At 54.0% G+C, this 21,023-nt stretch overlaps 2 protein-coding genes across 6 annotated transcripts in view; one reads left to right on the top strand and one right to left on the bottom strand.

The window, feature by feature from the left end:
* Positions 1-18,338, top strand: part of DNAI1 (dynein axonemal intermediate chain 1) — a 56,155-nt gene extending 37,817 nt beyond the window's left edge. The window contains exons 13-20 of one of the 5 annotated variants that reach the window (XR_002137602.3): positions 4,745-4,992; positions 9,524-9,613; positions 9,743-9,830; positions 10,466-10,545; positions 11,749-11,897; positions 12,013-12,112; positions 12,250-12,435; positions 14,730-14,863. Coding sequence is in view for 3 of the 5 variants with exons in the window: in XM_019734484.3 (XP_019590043.2) it covers positions 4,745-4,992; positions 9,524-9,613; positions 9,743-9,830; positions 10,466-10,545; positions 11,749-11,897; positions 12,013-12,112; positions 14,730-14,915; positions 18,008-18,106 (1,040 nt within the window). In the remaining 2 variants the exon portion in view is untranslated. The other 4 variants (XR_012495830.2, XM_019734484.3, XM_019734501.3 and 1 more) reach the window with 4 other exon arrangements.
* A 57-nt stretch (positions 18,339-18,395) lies between these two features.
* ENHO (energy homeostasis associated) lies at positions 18,396-20,596 on the bottom strand. The gene is made up of 2 exons (XM_019734606.3): positions 20,235-20,596; positions 18,396-19,213 (listed from the first exon to the last, which is right to left on the bottom strand). The coding sequence occupies exon 2, from the start codon at positions 19,038-19,040 to the stop codon at positions 18,810-18,812; it is 231 nt and encodes a 76-aa protein (XP_019590165.1). The 5' UTR covers positions 19,041-19,213; positions 20,235-20,596; the 3' UTR covers positions 18,396-18,809.
* Between the last annotated feature and the right edge of the window lie 427 nt (positions 20,597-21,023).

Here is a 21,023-nt window from a genome sequence, read left to right as displayed (position 1 = left end):
ATTCGTCCACCTCATTTCCCCCTCTTCATCCTACACACACAAAATCCATCACTCCTCGGCTGCAGGCTGCGTAAAATTTACAGGACTAATTATATTGTCAGGTCTCTTTGTAAATACAGTCCATAAAGGCCACTGTGCTCACCGGGTGGTAGTGCAAGAGCATTCCTGTTGGTAGTTTAATTACTGGTTAGTTATTTAAGTTCGCAAATGTTTGCCTCATTTTCCCTAAATCAAACTAAATGTCCCGCTTGATGCTTTCTGTCTCCAAGGCCTTGCTCTTACTTCTCACGCTGTTTAAATATGACTTCTAATCGGATGAGTGCTTGGAAAAGCCCAGCTGCCTGGGAGGCTGAGCCCAGCCTGGCACCATGGCCTCGACTCCATGCTGGAGGTTTGGAACCCTCTAGCACTGATCCCCTTTCTTAGGGCAGCCTTGATCTGGTCCCCTGCCCTTGGGGACTGTGAAAATCCTAACCCAAGGGGCATTTCTGTTCCTGGAGTCCAAGGTGGCAGGGCTGGGGTGTGGGAAACATTGTCATCAGAAGAGCTAGGGATCATTGCATCCATCTCCCGACTTCCAGAGGGACTGCTTCCAAGTCATCCCAGGAAAAGATACCATCTATGGCGGCATCTCCCTCTGATTCTTAAAAGTAGGGTTTGGGTCAACCTTCCCTGAATGCCTACAAAATTAGTGTCCTATGGCTGCTATAACAAATGACCACAAACATATTGTTTTAAGACAATACAAATGTATTATCTTACAGTTCTAGGGGTCAGAAGTCTAAAATGGGTTTCACTGAACAAGAATCAGGGCTCAGCAGAGTTTCAGTACTTTGGGAGGCTCCAGGGGAACATGTTTTTTGTGGGTTTTTTTTTTTTTCCTTTTCCCACTTCTAGAGGCTGCCCACATCCGGTGGCTTGCGACACCCTTCTAGCCAGCAATTGCATCATTCTGACATCTGCTTCTGTTGTCACATCTCCTTCTCTCTGACTCTCTGCCTCCCTCTCTCCCTTATAAGGACCCCTGGGATTACATTGGATTCACCCACATAATCCAGGATAATCTCCCCATCTCAAGGTCTTTAATTTAATTGCATCTGCCAAATTCCTTTTGCCGTGCAAAGTAACATATTTATGGGTTCTGGGGGTTAGGACACGGACATCTTGGGAGTGACCATTATTCGGCCTACCACAGCCCCCCTCCATGTGCCTGTTGCATGACTTCATAAAGGGAGGCATTAGATAGCTGCTGCCTTAGAGTCAGCCCTGGGCCGGACACATCTGGGGTGCCACCCTGAGAGAGGAGGAGGCCTGCTGTCCGAGGCTGGCTTGGAATCCTTGTTTCTGCAGCTTAACACCTACTTCCCTGTGACCACTGACCTGCCTTTAGCCTGATGCCCAGCGAAAACTCTCCAGAGTGGACCCCCATGATCCAGAGCTGTTATTTGTAGAGCAGGGGTGGAGCTGGGGGCCGGAGGTCCCTGCTGGTGGTTGCCAGTTCAAGAAGACATCCATCCATGTTCCTCCCTGGGCACTACTCTGCCAGGGCCTTCGCAAAGGGAGCTGCGGGCAGCGAGAGGTCGGTGGTGGAGTTAAGCTACCCCTCCCCGGAGACCATGTTCTTCAGAGAACTACCAGATCAGACTCTAGGAGGGGGTTGATTTTCCTCCCCCAGATCTTGTGGCTCATTCATTGAAGGGCAGCCTTAGCGATTATCCAGCCGAGCAGGATTAGCAGGAAGCAACCCTGCCACTGAAGACAGCAAGCCTGTGAGCCACACCAGGCCATGCTCACTGCGTGTTTTGGTGGCAGGCTAAGGAAAAACCCTGCTCACAACCACCTGCAATAATGAGCTATAAGTAGAGGAGCTCCTAAAGGTGGGGGTGGGGCGGCACTCACAAAGAAGAGGCTGAATGGTCTGGAAGGCTTCCTGGAGAAGGGCAAAAGTACAAAGTGGAGTAGGGGAGCTAAGGCCAGGCCAGCAGCCCTGTCCCCTCTTAGAGTCTGTTGGGGGCTCCCATCTCAGTCCCTGGAGCCACAGAGTTTGTGGGATTCAGGACAAAGTACCCCAGGGCCCAAGGCCCCAGGCTCAACAGGCTTGAGCCTGACGTTATTCTAACCCTCACTGGAAACTGAAGCCCTGTAGGTGACCTTGATGCCACTGTTATAGTGGGACTGGTAGTGACTGGCTGGTGACGTCACACTGGGAATGTTAGAGGGCCGGGAAACAATGTAACAGGACTGCTGGTGGCCTGCTTGGTGATACCCCAGGGGGACCATTGGGGGTCTGAATAGTGATGTCCTTTTAGGATTTTGGGAAGACAAGCTGATGATATCATGCTGGGACAGTTGGAAGTTTGAGCTGGGATGTCACACTGGGCATACTGGGAGAGCAAAATAGTGAGGTTTCATAGGAGTCAGGATGAGAATATTATAAAATAAGGAATGGAGAGGAAGCCCCAGTTAAATGGGTTTTCTCTGCTTTCCCAGTGTAGTTTGGCAGCTAGAGCCCTGAATTGGAATTCACAAAACACATAGTCTAGCCATGATTAGAAGCTGTCGTCTTTATCACAGGAGGGCTCATTGGGTTGCAAGTAACAGACCACGAGAGCCAGGTTAAGACAGGGAGGCTTACTGTCAGCAAGAATGTAGCCTGGGAACGGAAGCCTCACTGTGATTGGTGGCTGTGTGTCCCTCTCTCACGAAATCTACGCTTCTCTCCGCCAGAAGTTTCCTCTTACCATGCTTGACTGCCCTGTCCCTTACACGTTCTCTAATCCAGATTCTGGAGGGATTGGGTTGGCTTTGCCAGTAACCAGAGGCGGTATGGTGCCTCCTCTCCCTCCTTTCTCCACCTCCGTGTAAAGACCAGATTAGTGTCGTTTTCCTGAGCAGGGTAAGTTCAGCTATAAACAGGATATTGCATGTGGCAAATACCATGTGATGGGTCTAGTGCACCTGCGCACACCATTTCTCCCTTCTAACCTCAGTTTACCCATCTGTAAAATGAGGGGGTCATTAAGTCCAGCTTTTAATCCCATTGGTTGTGTGAGTGGGTCAGAGATATCCTCACTATAGAGTCAATAAGCCAGCCTAGGGTTTCCGATCCTCCTTTCTTGGCTTCGCTGTTCATGAAGGGGGTGCTTGAAGTTTGTCTAGAGCAAGTAGGTCATCACTGCTGTCCCTCAAGGGGCTAGGTCCTGTGCCACAGTCAGAGCAAGTAGGTGCAGTCAGGAGAGCACCTGAGTCCTCGGTCACCCACCTGCGTGCCCACCCACTCACCGTCTGTCAGCCTTGCCCAGCATCAAGGACAAGTTAGACTTCAAGGGCGTCATCACCCTGTGGTCCCCCAGCAAGCGCTTGCCTCATCCCGCTGCAGGGTCTGGCTTTCTCATCACACTAGGGGCTGTTGAGGGCAAACCCCGCTCTCGAGTGGAGTGTCTCTGTCCCTGCCAGGGTACAGCCCAGAGGGAGGCCCAGATCAGGTGCTCAGGATTTGCATGGTGAAAAAGGAGCTCCCAGTGACTGTCACACTGCCTAGTTCAAGCCCTTCATGATCTGGGTGGGAAAGAGACTCCCCTCAGCCACCTGCAGATCTCTCCCTTGGAAAGTCAGGGCTCGCCCTGGAGCCCCACGGCTAAGATGCTGCCAGCTCTCCTTCCCACTCCCACCTCAAGGCTTTGAGATATTGCCAGGCACAGGGTGAGCCAACTTGGTTCAAGGGGATCTGGAAGGCCCCCAGCTCCTTACTTTCTCAAGAGTAGAAGCATTTTCCTTCCTGACCACTATGTGTGTGTGGGAGGTGGGGGAACAGGGGGAAGGCCCTCATCTTAGCTAAAAGGCTGCCTTACCATAGGGCCCCCAAGATGGGAGGCTGTTCTAGCCTTCCACCTCTGCAGGTCTGGCTCCTCTGAGCTTGGGAAGGGTCCTGGGCTGGTGGCAGGAGAGCTGGACTTGAGGGTTGGGACTGGATTCTGTTTCGTGACTGGATTCATTATCAGGACTGGCACCAAGTATGCAGAGAATGAAGGAGTGGGAAGCACTCCCTTGACGTGGGGCAAGCAGAGAGGAGTACCTCTGCCAAGGATCCATTGTTAATCACCAAAAGCTGTGCCCAGGCCAGGAGGATGGCACAGTGGCCTACGGAAGTCTGACTGGCTGGCCTGGGACTTCTTGATCCTGGGAGCTTGCCTAGAGCTAGGGCTCAGGCTGCAACTGGGGACTGAGAGGCCAGAGGTTATGGGAAGATGCCCAGAGGTAGTCAGTTTGGGACTCATATAGATGATTCCATGTTAGTCCAAACTGACCTCCTGTCCTTGGCTGGGGGGCTGGGAGGCACACAGGCATGCTGCAGGCATCTAAGGATAGCAACCTGCCCCTGGGTGGGGCATGGGAACCCCTCTGAGGATACTGCTCCCTCCCAAGCCCACACATATTCTGCACTTAGCGACTCCTTTAGCCTGCATCCCCCATTGCTGTACCTTAGGGAGAATAAGAAGAATGACAGTCAGTCCCGCAGATAAGCCTGGTCACCTTTGCTGATTGTTGGATCCTCCCATGAACCCTGACAGGGGGTGGGCTGGGTCTCAGGATCCCATTTCACAGCCAGAGAAGATGAAGCCCACACTGTCTAGCAGAAGCAGAGCAGGGCAGGGCCTGTCCGTCAGGTGGGGCAGGGCCGTGGGGGCTTACCAGCAGGGCGGCTGCATGCTCCAGCCGCAGCGGCCCCTCTTCCCCACGGCAGATGATTTCATGAAGCAGAGCCGGGGCGTGCTGCTGCTCTACAGCATGAAGAACCCCAGCTTCCCCGAGTACATCTTCAGCAGCGATAGTGGCATCATGTGTCTCGACATACACGTGGACCACCCCTACCTGGTGGCGGTGGGCCATTACGACGGCAACGTGGCCATTTACAACCTCAAGAAGCCCCACTTCCAGCCTGCCTTCCGCAGCTCAGCCAAGTCTGGGAAGCACACGGATCCTGTGTGGCAGGTCAGCCTCACACCAGGAGGGGAGATGGGGTAGGCATGAGTAGGGGGTGGGCCTGGGAGTCTCTGGAGAAGGGACTTTGGGGAGGAGGGACCACCAGGAAGAGGATGAGGGTGACAGAGATCAGGTTAGAGGCCAAGGAGCTGGGTGTAAGACGGGGCAGAGAAGGGCGGAAGGTGAGAATCAGGAGGTACGAAGGTGCAGTAAGAGCTGGGTATGCTGCCCCCTCAGAAGGTACCATCTGTCTGCTAAGGAGCTCTCAGGTGTGGTGACTAGTGACTCAGAGCCAGTGGCTGGACGCCTCCAGGGCCTGACAGGCCTTTGCTGAGTATGTCAAGGGCTCCAGTTCCCCGTCTGTGAGCTTCCTCAACTCTGCATAGGGCTCTCCTCTGTCATCTGGGCTAGATTTGGGGGGACCTCCAGATGGGTGGGTGCTGCCAGCTGTCTGCCCGCTAGGTGGGACTGTAAGACCTGGTGGGGGAGGTCTGACCCTGAGGCTTCTCTATAGCATCCCTCTTCTCCAGACCGACATAGAATGGGACCATTACCTGGACATCAGGGCTAGATTGCACCCCGTCTCACATCTTTTTGCACTGGGAGTGGACTTCATGGTTTCAGTCTCAACGGGTCTCTTAGCTCTGGCTTTGCAGGCCCTTCCTCACTGCGTTCCAAAGTTCCCCCTCCTTCTGAGGCTGTGTACTCTGACCCTATGGGCAGGTCTGGGAGAATCTAAGGATGGATTTCTACCTCTGGGCTCATGAGGCAGTGTGGGGACTCTGTCTTCTCGTCTTTTTCTGCCCCCTGCCCCGACACAGGATGCAGTCAGGCTCTGCACCCCTTCCTCTTCTCGCCCTAAGCTCCCTGAGTCATGTGGACATCTGCCCCAGGTACTGGCTCTCAGCTCCCTGAGCAGGAGGACTGTCCAGGCACAGGGGACATGGTGCTGTCAGCTTCATCCTTTACCCAGAGCTAGGGCAGAGGGAGAGAGGCACCCCTTCCACTAAACACCCTCCCAGATATTCTCTACCAAAGCAGAGGCCAGAGCTTGCAGCCTCAGGAGTTTCTCTCCACTGGAAAACCCACCTTTCAGTTCATTGCCTCCAGGTACATGGAGGTCTCCAGACATGGGAAAGATGTCTGCAGGGATTTTAAAGCCCAGGGAGAGGACAAAGGAGCCTCTTTGACAGGCCTGAACCAGCATCAGCCCTGCCCCTGCTCTCAGTCCAGGGCCAAGCAAGGAGCATCTCTGATTGGTCTGACCACCCTCCTCAAGCCCAGGAGAGGGTGAGGGGACTCGGTCAACCACCTTTCTCTCGTTCTGCTGTGTTCTCTAAATCAAATAGAAATGGGGCATGCAGAACACATTTTCCCTCTCGCTGGGCGGGTGCCAGAGAGACTAGAATCCATCTGCACATGGGGTGGCCTTTTGCTCTCCCAACATCCTGTCAGGAGAACAGGGCTACTGCCTTTGCAAAACTGAAGACTCAGAGTTCTTGGCTGAAATCATGGCTTGGGACATGGGAGAGGCCTGCCTGTCTCTCACTCATTTACTCACTTCCTGTTTCCTCTTTCCCTCTCATTTCCCACCCCCCCTTCATCATTCATCCATCTAATCATCCATCCAGTAACTCTTCCCTGTTTGCTCCTCTGAGAGCTCAGGATGCTTAAGGGCCTGGTCTCTGGAGTTCCCAGTGGGGAGATAACCACAGCCACAGGCTGAGCAGGACAGGGCAAGATGCCACGGGCTACAGAGGGCTCATGAGGGCAGTGAGGAGGGGCGCTCCAAGTGTCTAGGATGGGGGGCAGGGAGTTCTTTCTAGAGGAAGCAACACCTGAGCTGAACTGTGAGGGATGAGACAGTATTAGATGAAGAAGGATACAAAGGGGTCACAGGTGCAGTGACACAGGGGCATCAAGCAGGATGCCTGCTGGGAAACAGCACATCATTTGGAGCACAGTGTGAGAGACAGGGAGAGGGAGCTGGACCTGACACAAGCACAAGCACCCAGTCGTGCGTGCGCTTCTCCAGCAAGTAGGAAGCTTCAACTTTATAGGTTGGTGTTTTCAAATGAAGTGTTCATACTAAAGCCCAGTAGGTTAAGATGACAGTGGATCAGGGTCCTACTTGTTTGAGGGTCCCTTGTTATTACTCCCCCTGTCCCCTGAGGTACTTTCCTAAGGGTCCTAAGATTCTCCCCCAGCGTAGTTCGAAAATTACTGCCCAGCTACGCGAGGGTTTGGGGCAGAGGACTGACTCAGTTGTGTTTGTGTCTTGGAGATTTCCTCCGGCTGCAGCATGAGAAATCTTGAAGCCTGAGCTAGGGCGGGAGCCGTGGAGAGAGAAATGAGAAGATAGGGTTCAGAGCTGTTGAGGCAGTACAATCAATAGAAGGAAACAACTGATTTGACATGGGAAAAGGAAAGAATTGGTCTGTGGTTTGGAGCGCCCAGTAGGGCATCCCCAGAAGTGGGAAATGCAGAAGAGGAGAAGGTTTGGCGAGAAGTTAATACAAGAAGCCAGAGGAGGTGTCCTACCAGGCAGTTGGCCGTATGAGCCTGGAGCTTGAAGGAGAGCCAGGCTGGTGAATCAGACATAAGAGACGTCAGAGTCTAGGTCCTTCTCAAAGGGACTGTGTCTCAGGGCGACCAACGAGGGTGTTTTGGATCTCAGATGCCAGGCTGGGGCAGACAGACTTTGTTCTATTGGCAGCAGGGAGCCATGGAAGGTTTTGGAGCCAGGGAGAGAGAACTGTCTTTTAAAGGGGACTGGGTTCCTGTCTCATGGCATAGCCTCCTTCCCCAGGGAGCCGGCCTGAGTAGCCCAGCCCTGTTCTGGCCCCACTGTAAGCCTCAACCAGCTACACCCTACTCCGCTGGGTGTGTGTGTGTGTGTTCTGTGTAACACTGGGGAAGGTGGCAAGAAAGATGACTGAGCAGACACTGGGGTCAAGTGGGTCTGCCCTAATCAGATAAGGCGGAAGGAGTCCGTTAAGCAGCCTCTACCTCCTTCCTACCACCTGCTTCCTGGGCATTCATCCATTTACTACCTGCACCTCCCCACACTTTATTCCTACCCTCCCACCTCCACCCCAGGAGCATGTGTGTGACTTGCACAGACTTACACATGTACACACTCACTGGCAAATGCACACAGCACCCCCTATTGGGCATCAGGCTGCAAGGTGGGGTATGAAATACAATTTGCATGCGTGCTGGTGGCCGCTCTTTGAATACTTCCCTTTGCAACTCCCTCGTGCCTCTTACAGCCTGGCCTTTGACACTCTTCCCCTCTCCCTTTAAAGGAACTGCCTTTACACAGGAAAGGACGTGGTCTCAGCATCAGGGTCAGTCTGACTTCACAGGCTCTGTGGTGTTCTAAGCCCACCAGTGTAAGCACAGAAGAGCCAGTGGTCCAGACAGGCCCAGGCAGGACTTGGCTGCCCTCCTGCAGCTCTGATCCACCAGGCCTGGGTGGTGATTGGGGAGGAGCAGCCCCTTCTTCCTCCCCCACCTCCTCGATACCCCTCAACAGCCATAGTGACAGCTGTGGTTACAGGCAGTACCACTGGGTTCCTGTCCTCTCTCACTGGGCCTCGGCATGGGGGGTGGGGGCGTGGACAGTAGTCCCAGCATGGGAGGTCTGGAGGGAGCAGGAAGATGGAAAGCTCTAGACACCCAGTCCCTCCCCAGCTCTCTGGGACATGGCTTGGCCCAGCCTCCACATCTGGCAACAGAAATATGAGCCTCAAGCCTGTCATCTTCATAAGACAACAACTCTGTCTCCAAAACACTTTCCCATATGTTTGCTTCCAGCCCTGAGACGACGGGTGGGGCATGACTATTAACCTCAATTTGCAATAAAGAAAAGCACCTCTAATCTGAGATTTGGGAGATGGATTCTGGGAGCAAAAGCTAGTGGTAAAGTGAAAGGTGGGAACAGAGGCAAGACTGACTATAGAAAGGCAAGCCTGGAGGAAGAACTGGGGGAGGAGGCAAACAGGGAAAAGCTCCCTGCAGAACCGTGGCACCCCACTTCCTAGGATGGCGGTGATAATGATGACATTAGCTACCATTTACTGAACACTTGATATATGCAGTGTTCTGACCTAAGGGCAGAACATTCATTATCTCATTTATTCCTTACAACAAACCTGTGCTATTGTGGTTCCTGTTTTATAAATGAGGAAACTGGTTGATGGGCCCTGTCCTTTCCAGGCCCTGTCTGTATAAGGAGGTTGAACCCAACCCAAGGAGGAATTGGGCACCTCCACTGCCAAGCCAGTGGATTAGGGCAGCGCCCTGGCTTGGAACTGTTGCCCGAGAATGACCAGGGTGAGAGGGACGAGAGAGACAGAGATGGATGGAAGGTGGGGGGGAAGGAAGGAGGGAGGGTAAGCCACTGGGACTCTGAGAAATGGGCTCCCAGAACTTGCTTCTGAACCTCAGATGGGCTCTTGAGGGAGCCCTGCTCAGCTCACAGTCCTAACTCAACACCCTAGCAGGGTCTCAGCGCTCACAGTTTGGGATGTTCCAGGTCAAGTGGCAAAAGGATGATATGGACAACAACCTTAACTTCTTCTCTGTGTCATCTGATGGCAGGATCGTGTCTTGGACACTTGTGAAGGTGCCTATTTCCCAGAAAGGGTCATACAGGGGTGGATGGGGAATGGGGGGAGCTGAATGGAAAAGGGACCCCCCCCAACCCTGCTGGTCCAGACCAGTCCATGTGCCCTCCCCATCCCTGTGACTGCAGAGCGAGCTGGTTCACACAGATGTCATCAAGCTGAAGGTGGAGGGCAGCACCATGGAAGGTCTAGAGGGCCTACAGCTACACACAGTGGGTAGGAGCCCCAGCTCAGTCGCCTCCGGGCCTGGCCCCCGCACTCAGGCCCCGTGAGGGTCAGTGATGACAGTCCTCCCCAGTACTGGCACTCCGTCCTCCTCTTGTACTAGCGCCAGGATGGGAGGAAATGGGAAAGCCTGGTCTTCTCTGCCCAGCCCTTGGCTGTCTGCGGGCCCTCCCTGTTTATGCAGGTCCCATCCCTGTTTGCAGACCCTGTTCCTGTTTATGCAGATCAGGTGCTGTTATGTAGATCAAACCCTGTTTATGCAGATCGGGCCCTGTTTACCCAGATCCTGTCCCTGTTTACTCAATTCCTACCCTGTTTATGCAGACTATATTCCTGTTTGCACAGACCACGTCCCTGTTTGTAGACCCCGTCCCTGTTTACTCCGACCCTGTTTAACTCAATCCTGCCTTGTTTACCCAGGCCCCATTCCAAAGAAGCCCCGGCCCTTTGCAGAGTCCCAACTGCCTGGGACAAGCAGCAGGCCAGAGGGCTGGTTTCTGTTTGCCTGGCTGGCCCCAGCCCTCACAGGGGCTGGGCTCACGCTGTCCCAGGGGCCTGCTGTGGAGGGGAGGTGCGGGAAGCCTCCTGCCCAGAACCCAGCTAAGGCTGCTCCTTCTTCTCCCAAGGCTGTGGTACTGCCTTTGACTTCCACAAAGAGATCGACTACATGTTCCTAGTGGGCACAGAGGAGGGAAAAATCTACAAGGTGAGGCAGCGCGGCCGCTGTGCCAGCTCCTTATGGGGCGGCTTAGACCTGAGTACCCTGCAAGCGTGTTGTTCTCAGCAAACCTTATTCTGACAGATCTTAGTGCTCATCAGTTGTAGAAGGCTTCTTAGTGCAAGAGAATGTATTTCTTGAGCTGATTGAGTAGCAGGAAGAGGGGCTGACTGCAAGAAAGGGGACGAAGAATCTAGAGGGTGGCTTTAGCCCAGCCCAGCATCTTTCCTTCTGGGTGCTCCCTCCCTTCTTAGTGGTGGACGGGGTAGATGTGGGAGTGGAGGTTGGGAGAGTTGGAACATTCTGGGAAGATTTCCTGGAGTAGATCTGAACTTGAGCTACACTTTGAAGGTTAGGAAACAGGACAATTTATTTCTGAATATCTGGTGCATGCCATCGGCAAGATAGAACTTTATGGCGTTTCTGCAAGGTCTCTGTGTTAGTGGGTGAACACCTTGATCTTCTCCATCCATCCAGAAATAGCTCTACTGAAAGCTTTTCTTAGGAATGTTAATTACAGGCACCCTCCCTGGAGCCCCTGAGGCCCAGCCAGAGCTGGTCTGAATGCAAAGAGGTCCCCACCCCCTCTTCAACACTCCCAATGGTGGCCCAGGAGAGGGTCACCAAGAGTCACACTTCTCTTGGTGTTAGGGGGGCAGGGGCATGCTGGTCAGGGCAAAAAACTAAATGGGAAAATTGTGAGATTGTAATTTGCTCCTGACTCTGCACCTGCTCTTACCTGGGTAAAGTGGGAGGTTTATCACTGTTGCTAGGATTCTGTCTGTGGGCTGCAGGTGGGCCCAGGGCTCTGTCTGTCCACAGGCCTTGGCCTGGACATAGTCTAGGCCACACCTCACCCAGGACCCCCAGACCTACTGTGCCTTGGCTCAGAGAGAAAAGGCCTTTTCCGCCTGGCTTGGAATGCCCTGGGCAGACTATAGCACCTTCCCTGACCCTCCAGGAAGTCTCCCCTGCCCAGCCCAAACTGCAGCCTCTTAAACCTCTCCTTTCTCTCTGGGTGTGTTGTGGGTGAGAAGAGCTGCCAGCAGCTTGGCCCCAGCTCAGCTGTGACAGTGATGAGGGTTAGGACAGAAGAGGAGTCTCAGGTTCTGATCCTCCAGGGCCCCCACGGAAGTGGTGGCTGAGGACCTGTGTCACTCCTGACCCCATCCCTCCCCACCCCCACCCCAGTGCTCTAAATCCTACTCCAGCCAATTCCTCGACACCTATGATGCCCACAACATGGCAGTGGATGCTGTGTCCTGGAACCCATACCACACCAAGGTCTTCATGTCCTGCAGCTCCGACTGGACAGTGAAGATCTGGGACCACACCATCAAGTGAGGGGCCTGCCCCTGGCCCTGCCCTCCCTCAGGCCCCCCCATGGGCTGGAGCCTGTGGGCACTGGTACTGTCAGCCCTGTGTCATGAACTTTCCACCCCTCCACCACTGCAGGACCCCAATGTTCATCTATGACCTAAATTCAGCCGTGGGTGATGTGGCCTGGGCACCATACTCTTCTACTGTGTTTGCAGCAGTCACCACCGACGGGAAGGTGAGTGCCTCCTTCCTGACCGTGCTGAGCCACTACCGGAGCTAGAATGAGGTATTTCAAGGTGTCCCTCATGGAGAGCCCACTGTGTGCCCAGGTCAGGTGGGGGAAGATGGGATATAAGGACTGTGTATTTTCAGGGGCCAGGCCACTCAGGGACCTGTCAATAGAGCAACTGTTCATCCCATGAGGCCTCACGGATGCCTTTTGGGGGCTGTTCATCTTGAAAGAGAGAGCACCCTGGGAGATGAGACACTACCGAGGAGCAGTTACCTTCTCTGAGACCCCTGAGGTGGGAGCTACAGGGTGGCCGGCACCAGCTTGACGTAAGGAAAAACTCAGGAGTCAGACTTTATCTGCGATTGAAATAGTGTCTAAAACGTGGTGAAGTCCTCATCCCTGAACATGTGCAAGTTGAGTCTGAGAAGAGGAAATGGGAGGGGTCTGTTCAACACTGAGAATTGGTGAAAGCTCAGCAAAACACATTTTGTAAGACAATTCTTAGGTGCGAACCCATTTTCCTTATGGACTATGATATAAACAGAGAAGCACCTACCCAAGTAAAGAATATAGTGATTAAAGAATCACGCTAAAGTTCGTCGTCTATTTGCTGAACAGATGTTTACTCAGGGCCACCTATGGCACCCAGCCCCAAGCCGGGGCCTGGTAATTCAGGTCCCTGCTCTCACGGAGCTTATCTCCTACTGAAGGGAAAGAGACAAAAAGCAACAACACAATTCCTGTAGTGTTAGTGCTAGACAGAGATTAAAAGAGGATGATGCGTGCACACAACTCTTTGTAGCAGCCTTATTCCTAATGGCCAAGAAGTGATACAGCCCAAGTGCCCAGCAACTGATGAATGGATAAACTGTAGTCTCTCCAAAAGGATTATTATTCAGCAATAACAAGGAATGAAGGACTGATATATGCCACAACGTGGATGAACTTTGAAAACATGCTTAGTGTAAGAATCCGATCACAAAAGACCACACATTATGTGATTCTATTTATATTTTTCTAAATGGGCAAATCTTTAGAGACAGAAAGTAGATTTGTGGTTGCCTAGGACCAAGTGCGTTGGGAGAACATGGGGAATGACTGCTAATAGGTACAAGGGTTCTTTTGGGGATGATGAAAATGGTCTAAAATTGGTTGTGGTGATGGTTGCATAACTGAAGATACTGAAAACCGAGAATTGTATACCTTAGTGAATTATATCTCAATAAAGCTGTTGTATTTAACAAGAAAGAGAATGATGTAAAAGAGAAGGCCTGGGTGGCCTCTTAGATAGAGTGGTCAGGAACAGCTTCCTTGAAGAGGTGACATTCAAGCTGAGAACTGAATGACAATCACAAGAAAGAGCCAGCCATGTGAAGATGGGGGAGGGGTGAGTATTCCACACACAGGAACAGCTAGTGCCGCCCTGAGGTGAGAATGAGCTTGAGGGGGTTAAGGAACAGGTAGGCAAGTGTGGCTGGGGTCTAGTAAGCAAAGGGTCTGGGAGCATGAAAATAGAGAATCTAGAGTTAGAAACTGGATTTTATGTATAGTGCCGAGGGAGCCTATTGGAGGATTTTAGATTTTTAAAAGGTAAGTCTGGCTGCTGCGTGGAGAATAGATTATAGAAGGGCAAGAGTGGAAGCAGGCAAACCAGTTAGGATACTGCCACAGTTGTCCAGGCAAGAGTTGCTAATGGTTTGCACTTAGGGTGTGGTAAAAATAAGAGCAAACATTGGTTGCACACTTATATGACAAGCGCTATCTGAATACCTGTCATGCAGAGTGTCATGCAGGGTCTCTGGCCCCGCTCCCCACATAAGAACGCAGGACCTGGTGAGGCTAAAAGGAACACCCACGGAGCTACAGATGGGGGAGTCATATCACTATATTCTCGCTGGCGGCTGGGTTGGAGATACAGGAAGCAGGAGCCGCACTGTCCGCAATCCGTCGTCCACTTGTCTCTGCCAACCAACCTCACTTGCTAACTGCAATCTGCCTCTCTGAAATTCGCAACCCATAATCCGCGCTTGCTAGCTTAGCCACAGCAGTTATATTAGTGGCCAATGCTGACCGATAACAGCTGATGGCCAACTAGTCACAGCTGTTGACCATCTACTACCTGAGCCAGCACCTTTCCACATGAGGCCGAACCTGGAAACTGCTCTCTGGGACTCTGTCCCCACAATACCTTACATATATTAATTGGTATAAACCCTGGCTATGCTACTTACTAGCAAGTTAGCCTTAAGAGCCTCTATCTTCTCATCTATAAAATGGAGATAATAATGGAACCTACCTTGTAGAGTGCTGTGAGGATTATAATTAGGTGAAACAACCGTGTAACATGCTTGCCCAGTCTAGTACATAGTACGTGCTCAATAAATGGTGCTGCTATTACTGTTAATTCTGCATAGACTTAAATTTTCTCCTAAACTTTTTATTTTCATTTCCTCAACCACAGGAAAAACAAGAAGAGACACAAATTCCCTTTCCCACTGCCTCCAGATCTAGAGTGCTCGGCTTCTGTCCTGTTTCCCCAGAAAGCCCAGGGCTGGTTCCTCTGAGGTGAGGGACAAGGTCCTCATTAGCCCTGAGTGTGCTAACACCCGCCTCTCCACAGACCCACGTATTTGACTTGTCCATCAACAAGTACGAGGCCATCTGCAACCAGCCCGTAGTGGCCAAAAAGAAGAACAAGATCACCCACGTGCAGTTCAATCCCATCCACCCCATCATCATCGTGGGCGACGACCGTGGGCATGTCATCTGCCTCAAACTCTCACCCAACTTGCGAAAGATGCCAAAGGTACACTTGAGGAATTTGGACCGCTGCAAGAAATCTTCTCTAGGGTGCTGGGGGATGGGAGAAAGAGAAGAGCCAGAGGGTGGACCCCAGGTTTGTGGCTTGGGAGACCCTGAGAAAGGGTGGTGTCATAGCCCAAATGAGGAGCATAGGAGAAGCAGGTTTGTGGGGAGACAATGAAATCAGAATGGACATGCTGACTCTGAGTTACCTGTGGAAGCCAAGGTGGAACTAGCCGGTCGCAGGTAACTATATGGGTCTGAAGCCCGGGGGAAGCACGTGGGCACCATTGGCTTGGTGTACACCAGGTCACCCAGGCAGAGGGCTTGAGGCTCCGTCACTGCTTCACTGGTTAGGCTTACATAGGGCTCCAATGGTCCCTGAGCTGGGAGCTACGGGTCCACACAAGGAAGAAGGAAATGATCCGTGAGGAGGGTAAGTAGGTCACATCCAGGTGGTCCTCCTTTTGAACTCAGGTTCCTTTCTGGGATCTTGAATGATCTGGAGACCCTGCCCAGAGCCCAAGAGCCCCAAATACAGGTCACAGAGTGAAGCCCAGAGCCATGACCTCCAAGTCTAGATCCAGAGTCCCGATTCAGACTTAACCCAGACCTTAAGAGTCCAGAGCCCAAGAGCCCAACTTAAAACTCAGGAGCACAGGAGCCCAGAGCCCAGCCCTGCCCACTTGGGTGCTAAGAGAGGAAATGGAATTTGCTTTCTGCCTAATCCTGGGCCAGGATCAGACAGGGCCAGGACTGGGCCAAATTGCCCTGATGACTGTACCTCATAGTTGCAATCTGAGGCATTTACTGCAGTTTGAGGCAAGAGCAAGGGCCTATCCCTTTCAACTACTGATACCTGCCCCTTTGCACCCCTACCAAAGCAGGGGCCACTGCACCATCCCCCTGGTGTGGGCCTGATCTATTCCCTCCCATGGCCAGGGAGGCAGGGGCTGGAAGTTTGGCCAGGCCTGTAATTGTAGCCAGCTGGGGGGGGGGGGGGGGCGGGTTGGACTTGGCTATAAATATTCAGAAGGCTGCTAAGCGCCTGCAGCTGTGGTCCAGAGGCTGCTGTGGGCTGGGGCTGGGGGTGGGGTGGGGTGGGGTGCAGTGGTCGGGTGTGGTCTGAAGCTCTTTGCTGAGCCCAGCTAGTTGGCCTTAAGGAGGGGGAAGGAGGCAGCACAATTTGTGGAACAGATAAAATCTGCTCTTAATTTAGTGAGGAGAGAGACCCAGGCTTGAGCTGGCACAGCTGGACAGCCCTGTGGGAGGGATGATGGTCACCCCCTGGGGTAAAGGTACAGCCATCAATCACGTTGTGAGGGTGGTAGATCTGGGCTGGGGCCTGCCCTGCCCACTCTGACCCAGGGAAACAGGGTCTCCCATAGTCAGTGCCAACTCTCAGCAAGGGTCAATCATGGCTGGGAGAGCTGGGCTCTGTGTATCTGGTGACCTATGTCTCTGAAGACCTGAGGACATGGGTACCTTGGAACCAGAAGACCTGAGCAGGTGACAGCTGGGAACTGATACTTGGATAGATTAGAGGTTCCTGTGAAATTGCCATCTGACCCTATCACCAGCCAAGTGATTGGTGCAAATGAAGTCTCCTGAGCTTCCCTCCTGGCCCTTCTCCTGGGGCGGCAGCCTCCCTGCGCTTCCTAAGAGGACTTGGTCACACAGGTCCAACTGCCCACCCAGGAAGCATCCCATGATTAGTGTTAGAGCCCAGCTTGTCAAAGATCCAGGACTGTCCTTTCCTAACTACTGTCTAGATGGGAAACAGAAGCTCAGAAAGGCAAGGGACTTGCCTAAAGCCATATAGGGGGTTAATGACAAAGCTGGAACTAAAAGCCAGGTCCCCTACCTCCCAGGGGATGGGGTGAGGCCAAGAAGAGAACATGAGCTTAATTGGGGAGGGAGAGTGGGGAGAAGAAAAGATATCTTTGTCCTCTGCTTTAAGAGTATAGAGGTGAGCTGAGTAATGGCAAAGACACTGGGCCCCAAGAGGAGGGGAGACAGATTTGGGAACAGGTGCAAGGATCACACCAGGAGGAAATCTGAGCTCCACATGGTGTCAGCAGCCAAGTTGGGGCCAGGAAGGGGGCGACTGGCCCTGCACTCTCTCCCACATCGCAGCCCAGGCCAGATCCAGGCTGGCCTCTCCACAGGCAAGGCTGGGGCAGGTGCCAGTGAGCAGTGGGCACAGGTGGCTGAGAGGGCCGGGGTTCGGGAGCAGAGGGAAGGCAGGAAATGGCAGTTGCCCCAGCCTAGCCCACACCCCACTTCCTGGAGAGAAGGGAGATGGGACTGGTGCTAGTCTGCCAAGGATCTCTCAGGGCCTGTGAATGACACACACCCCAGTGCCCAACTCTTTCTCAGGGCCCAGCTTACTTAAAGCATTAGAGTGGAACCCCCTGTAGGAGGGGGTGAGGGGTCATAAACTCAGATCTGCTCTTCTGAGGGGCTGTCCCAGCCAAGGACATCTACAATCACATGGGATAGCTCATCTGCCCTCGAGTCTCCCAACATCCTCTCCCACCCTGAGTATGTCTGACACAGCAGGCCTGGCCCCAAATGTCACCCTGCTCCTAACCTGGCCTGAAAATATTAGGTTAGAGTACTAGGTGAGGGCACCTATGGCTTTGCCAATACCCCTCTCCCTCTGCAAACACACAACCCTTAGCTCATTAGAACTCAGTCAGGGACCTTCCCATGGGAAGGGTGGTCCCAACAGTCAGAGGACCCACCTCTCCCCAGGGCTACAGCTCCCTCTGGCTTGAAAGGCTAGTTCCTCCAAGGGTGAGTAGGTGGATACCTTCCTCCACTCCTCCCAGCATCAAGACCCTATGTCAATCTAAGGTTCAGAGCCAGAGCTGGATGCTTCTTGCAAGCCTCAGCTGGACCCTTCTGTCACCTAACCTGATTTGGGGAAGGATACATGTGGGGGTGGGAGGAGGCAGAGATCTAGAATCTAATGGGCAGGGGAGGGCGGGCCGGGCACAGCTGGCGTTGGCTGGGCAGAGTAGTGCTGGGACCCAGGCAGAGGTGGCCCATTCCTCACCATTTTCCCCCCACGTGTACTTCCCTTCTCTCCAGGAGAAGAAGGGACAGGAAGTACAGAAGGGTCCAGCTGTGGAGATCGCAAAATTGGACAAACTACTGAACCTGGTGAGGGAAGTGAAACCCAAGATCTGAAGGCCTGTCCTCAGTCCTGTCCCATTTCTTAACCCAGTACTTGTAGCCCCTGAACCTGGTACTCACGCCTAGCCTTAGCACCTAGTATGTGACCCCTCTCCTGATCAGGTCCCAACACCTGCCCTTATCACTCTTCTTCAGCCCTGGTCCCAGCACCTTGTCCCAGCACTTGGCCCTCAACCACCATTACCCACTCCTACTTTGCACAAATAAACCTGTGTCTGGAAGTCCACCTCCACCTTTAATTTTGCTACCGCAGTGCCCTCAGAAAGAAGAAAAAATCTCAGGATAGAGCCATAGTTCAGTTTATTATCCAGCAAACAGTGGGAGGACCAGAGGAGGGGCCCAGGCTGGACACCCTCCCATTATTGCCATGGATTCCAGTTTGCTTCCCCAACCGAGGGCCTACAGGCACTCAGCCTAGGGGAGGGTGGACCCAGCCTCTGGCCCTTGGGATAGAGCAGAGTCCAGATGGCCCTGGCCCTAGCACCAACACACAAACCCCCACCCCAGGCCTGTCAATCTAGGGCCACCAGAGCCCCTTTTGGAGCCAGGCTGGCTAGAATGTGGTCTGCTAGGTTCAGCTCCAGACAGGCTGGACTCTTGAGTTCCGGACCCCAGGCTGGCTGGACACTGAGATCCTGATTCCAGGCTCTGGGTGGAGTGGACTTAGGTCCCAGACTTCACACTAGGCCAGGGGACTTCAGGGCTGCAGCAGGTAGCTGCCTTCATGGCTGGGTTTCTGGGGTGGGGGTGCCTTCTCAGGACAGGGGCCAGGGCTGGAGTTGGGACTGGATTCGGAGAGCGAGTCGATGTCGGCAGAGCGGGAATGGCAGGCCCAGCAGAGAATGACCCAGAGCAGCAGCAGCAAGAAGCCTACAAGGCCATTGCAGACGATGGCGATAAGAGCCCCCTGGGAGATGGCTGCCCCCATGACGGGCAGCACCCTCAGACCAGCACAGACAGCAGGGTTGACAGCGAGGCTGTCTCAATGGCAAGGCCCATGCCGAGGTGGGACTCTGATATAGCTGGCCTTCCAAGGAGGCTGTCCTGTCCACACACTCAATGATTCCTGGGCAATGGAGATATCCACCTGTAGTCCTGAGCCTGTGGGGAAGGAGGGTACAGAGTAAAAGAAAGGGTGAAGTGAAGGGATGGGGTGAGGCCTAGGGGGAGAAGAGTAGAGGAGAGCCCCTCCCACATCTCTGGCCTCCCTAGCAGAGGACTTGGGGTCCCAACAGGCCCAAATACTCCACAGAGCCAATATTCCCATACTCAGGCCTGGCTCTGGGTACCTGGAGTGGGCTATAGACACATAGCCATAGTGGGGAAGCTGAAGCAGGCAGCCTGTATCTCATTCTCCTTAGCACAGGTGGGCATGGCGTAGCCCTGCCCACCGAGCTCCAGCCCTCAAAAGCACTGTGAGGGGGTAGGACCAAGCTAGCCCAAGGCCTTGGAGGATGGGGATTGTGACCAGCTTCATTCAGTGTGGCCTGGACACCACCCCCCTCTCAGGACTCCAGCCAGCCAGCCAGCCCAGGAGACCTCCAGAGGCGCCAGCTCACACAGAGGGAACTTTGTGGAAGCCCTGGCAGGCATGTGTGAGTCTGTGTATCCAAGGCTATGTACGTACCTACGTGAGCCTCCCTCTGTGGGACTATCTCTCCAGGTCAGGTGTGTCTGTTTGTCTCTTATTCTGTCTCTCCATTCGCTTTCTTGGACGTGTGCCTCTGCCTCTGTATCCCCACCTCTATGTTTGTGTAGCTGTCTCTGTGTGTGTCCCCATCTCTGAGTGTCTGAGTATCTTTTGTGTGTCTCTCTCTACCAGTCTGTCTCTTTGTATATCTCTGTATCAGTCTCTGTGTCTTACTCCCTGTCTGTGTGTGTATGGGTCTGTAGTGTTTCTCCCTCTGTCTTTCTTCATGGCTGTGTGTCCCTCTGTCCCCGTGGACGTCTCTCGCGCCCCTTCTCCGTGGGGTCTCTGTCGTTCTCTGCGTCTCTTTTGTGTGTCTCTTTGTGTCTGTCTTGCTGCCCGGCGACTGTACCTCTGTGTGGGTCTGTCTCTTTATCATCGTCTCTGGGTCTCTGGTTCCCAGTCCCCGTGCCTGTGGGGGTAGGGCCCCCTTACCTGAGTTGAGCCCGGTGCGCGCCCGCGGGAGGGTGCCGGCAGTGGGATGCTGGGCGCCGACAGAGGCTCGGGAGCCTGCGGGCAGGGGCGACGTCCCCTCCCCCCGACCCTCCCCCCGGCCGCGCAGCCTTTGCCGGCCGCTCCCGCCGCGGCGCGACCGGGGCGGCCTCTGCCGCTGGCGGTCTGCGGCGAGCCGGCACCTCCTCCCCCTGGGGCGGTGCCTCCTCCGCGGTCCCGACCGCTCGTTCGCTCGCTCGGCGCCGCTCGGCCAGCGGCAGCGGCGGCCCGGGCGTAGGCTCGGCTGCGTTCGGCTGGGCTCGGCTGGGCTCGGCCGGGCTCGGCCAGGCTCGGCGAGCAGCAAAAACAGCGAAGAACCCCGCCTCCTGGGAGACCGGCAGCCGGCGGTGTGTGAGGGGCGGAGCCATGCCTACGCCGCTGCCGTCATTCAATTGGCTGACCGCTCCAAGCTCCCGTGCCATTGGTCGTACGCTGGGTTGAGGATTGGACCGCCCCTTGTGCAGGAGGAGGGGGCGGGGGCTGGAGCGGGAGGAGGTCTGAAGGGGGTATTCGGTCTTAATCCTTCCACAAGGAGAAGAGGGCGGGAGGGAGGCCCCCTACTTGTAGGGATTTCTCACACCTTCCACACCTGGAAGATCTGCACACCCAACATCTGAGAAAAGCCAAAGCCTCTGTACCCCCATATCCGAGGAGGCCACCCCTCCATATCTGGGAGAGGTCTCTGTCCCTGTCATCCGGAAGAAGCCTCTGCGTCCCCACATCTGGGAAGAG

The sequence above is a fragment of the Rhinolophus sinicus genome, chromosome 16 (genome assembly GCF_057876585.1).
Source record: "Rhinolophus sinicus isolate RSI-liver-muscle chromosome 16, RSI-T2T, whole genome shotgun sequence".
NCBI classification, from domain to species: Eukaryota; Metazoa; Chordata; class Mammalia; order Chiroptera; family Rhinolophidae; genus Rhinolophus; species Rhinolophus sinicus.
This window is presented reverse-complemented; position numbering and strand designations above follow the sequence as displayed.

What these genes read in the sequence shown, in the direction of transcription:
- ENHO (XM_019734606.3), bottom strand. Translation starts at nt 19,040, where the DNA reads ATGGGGGCAGCCATCTCCCAGGGGGCTCTTATCGCCATCGTCTGCAAT.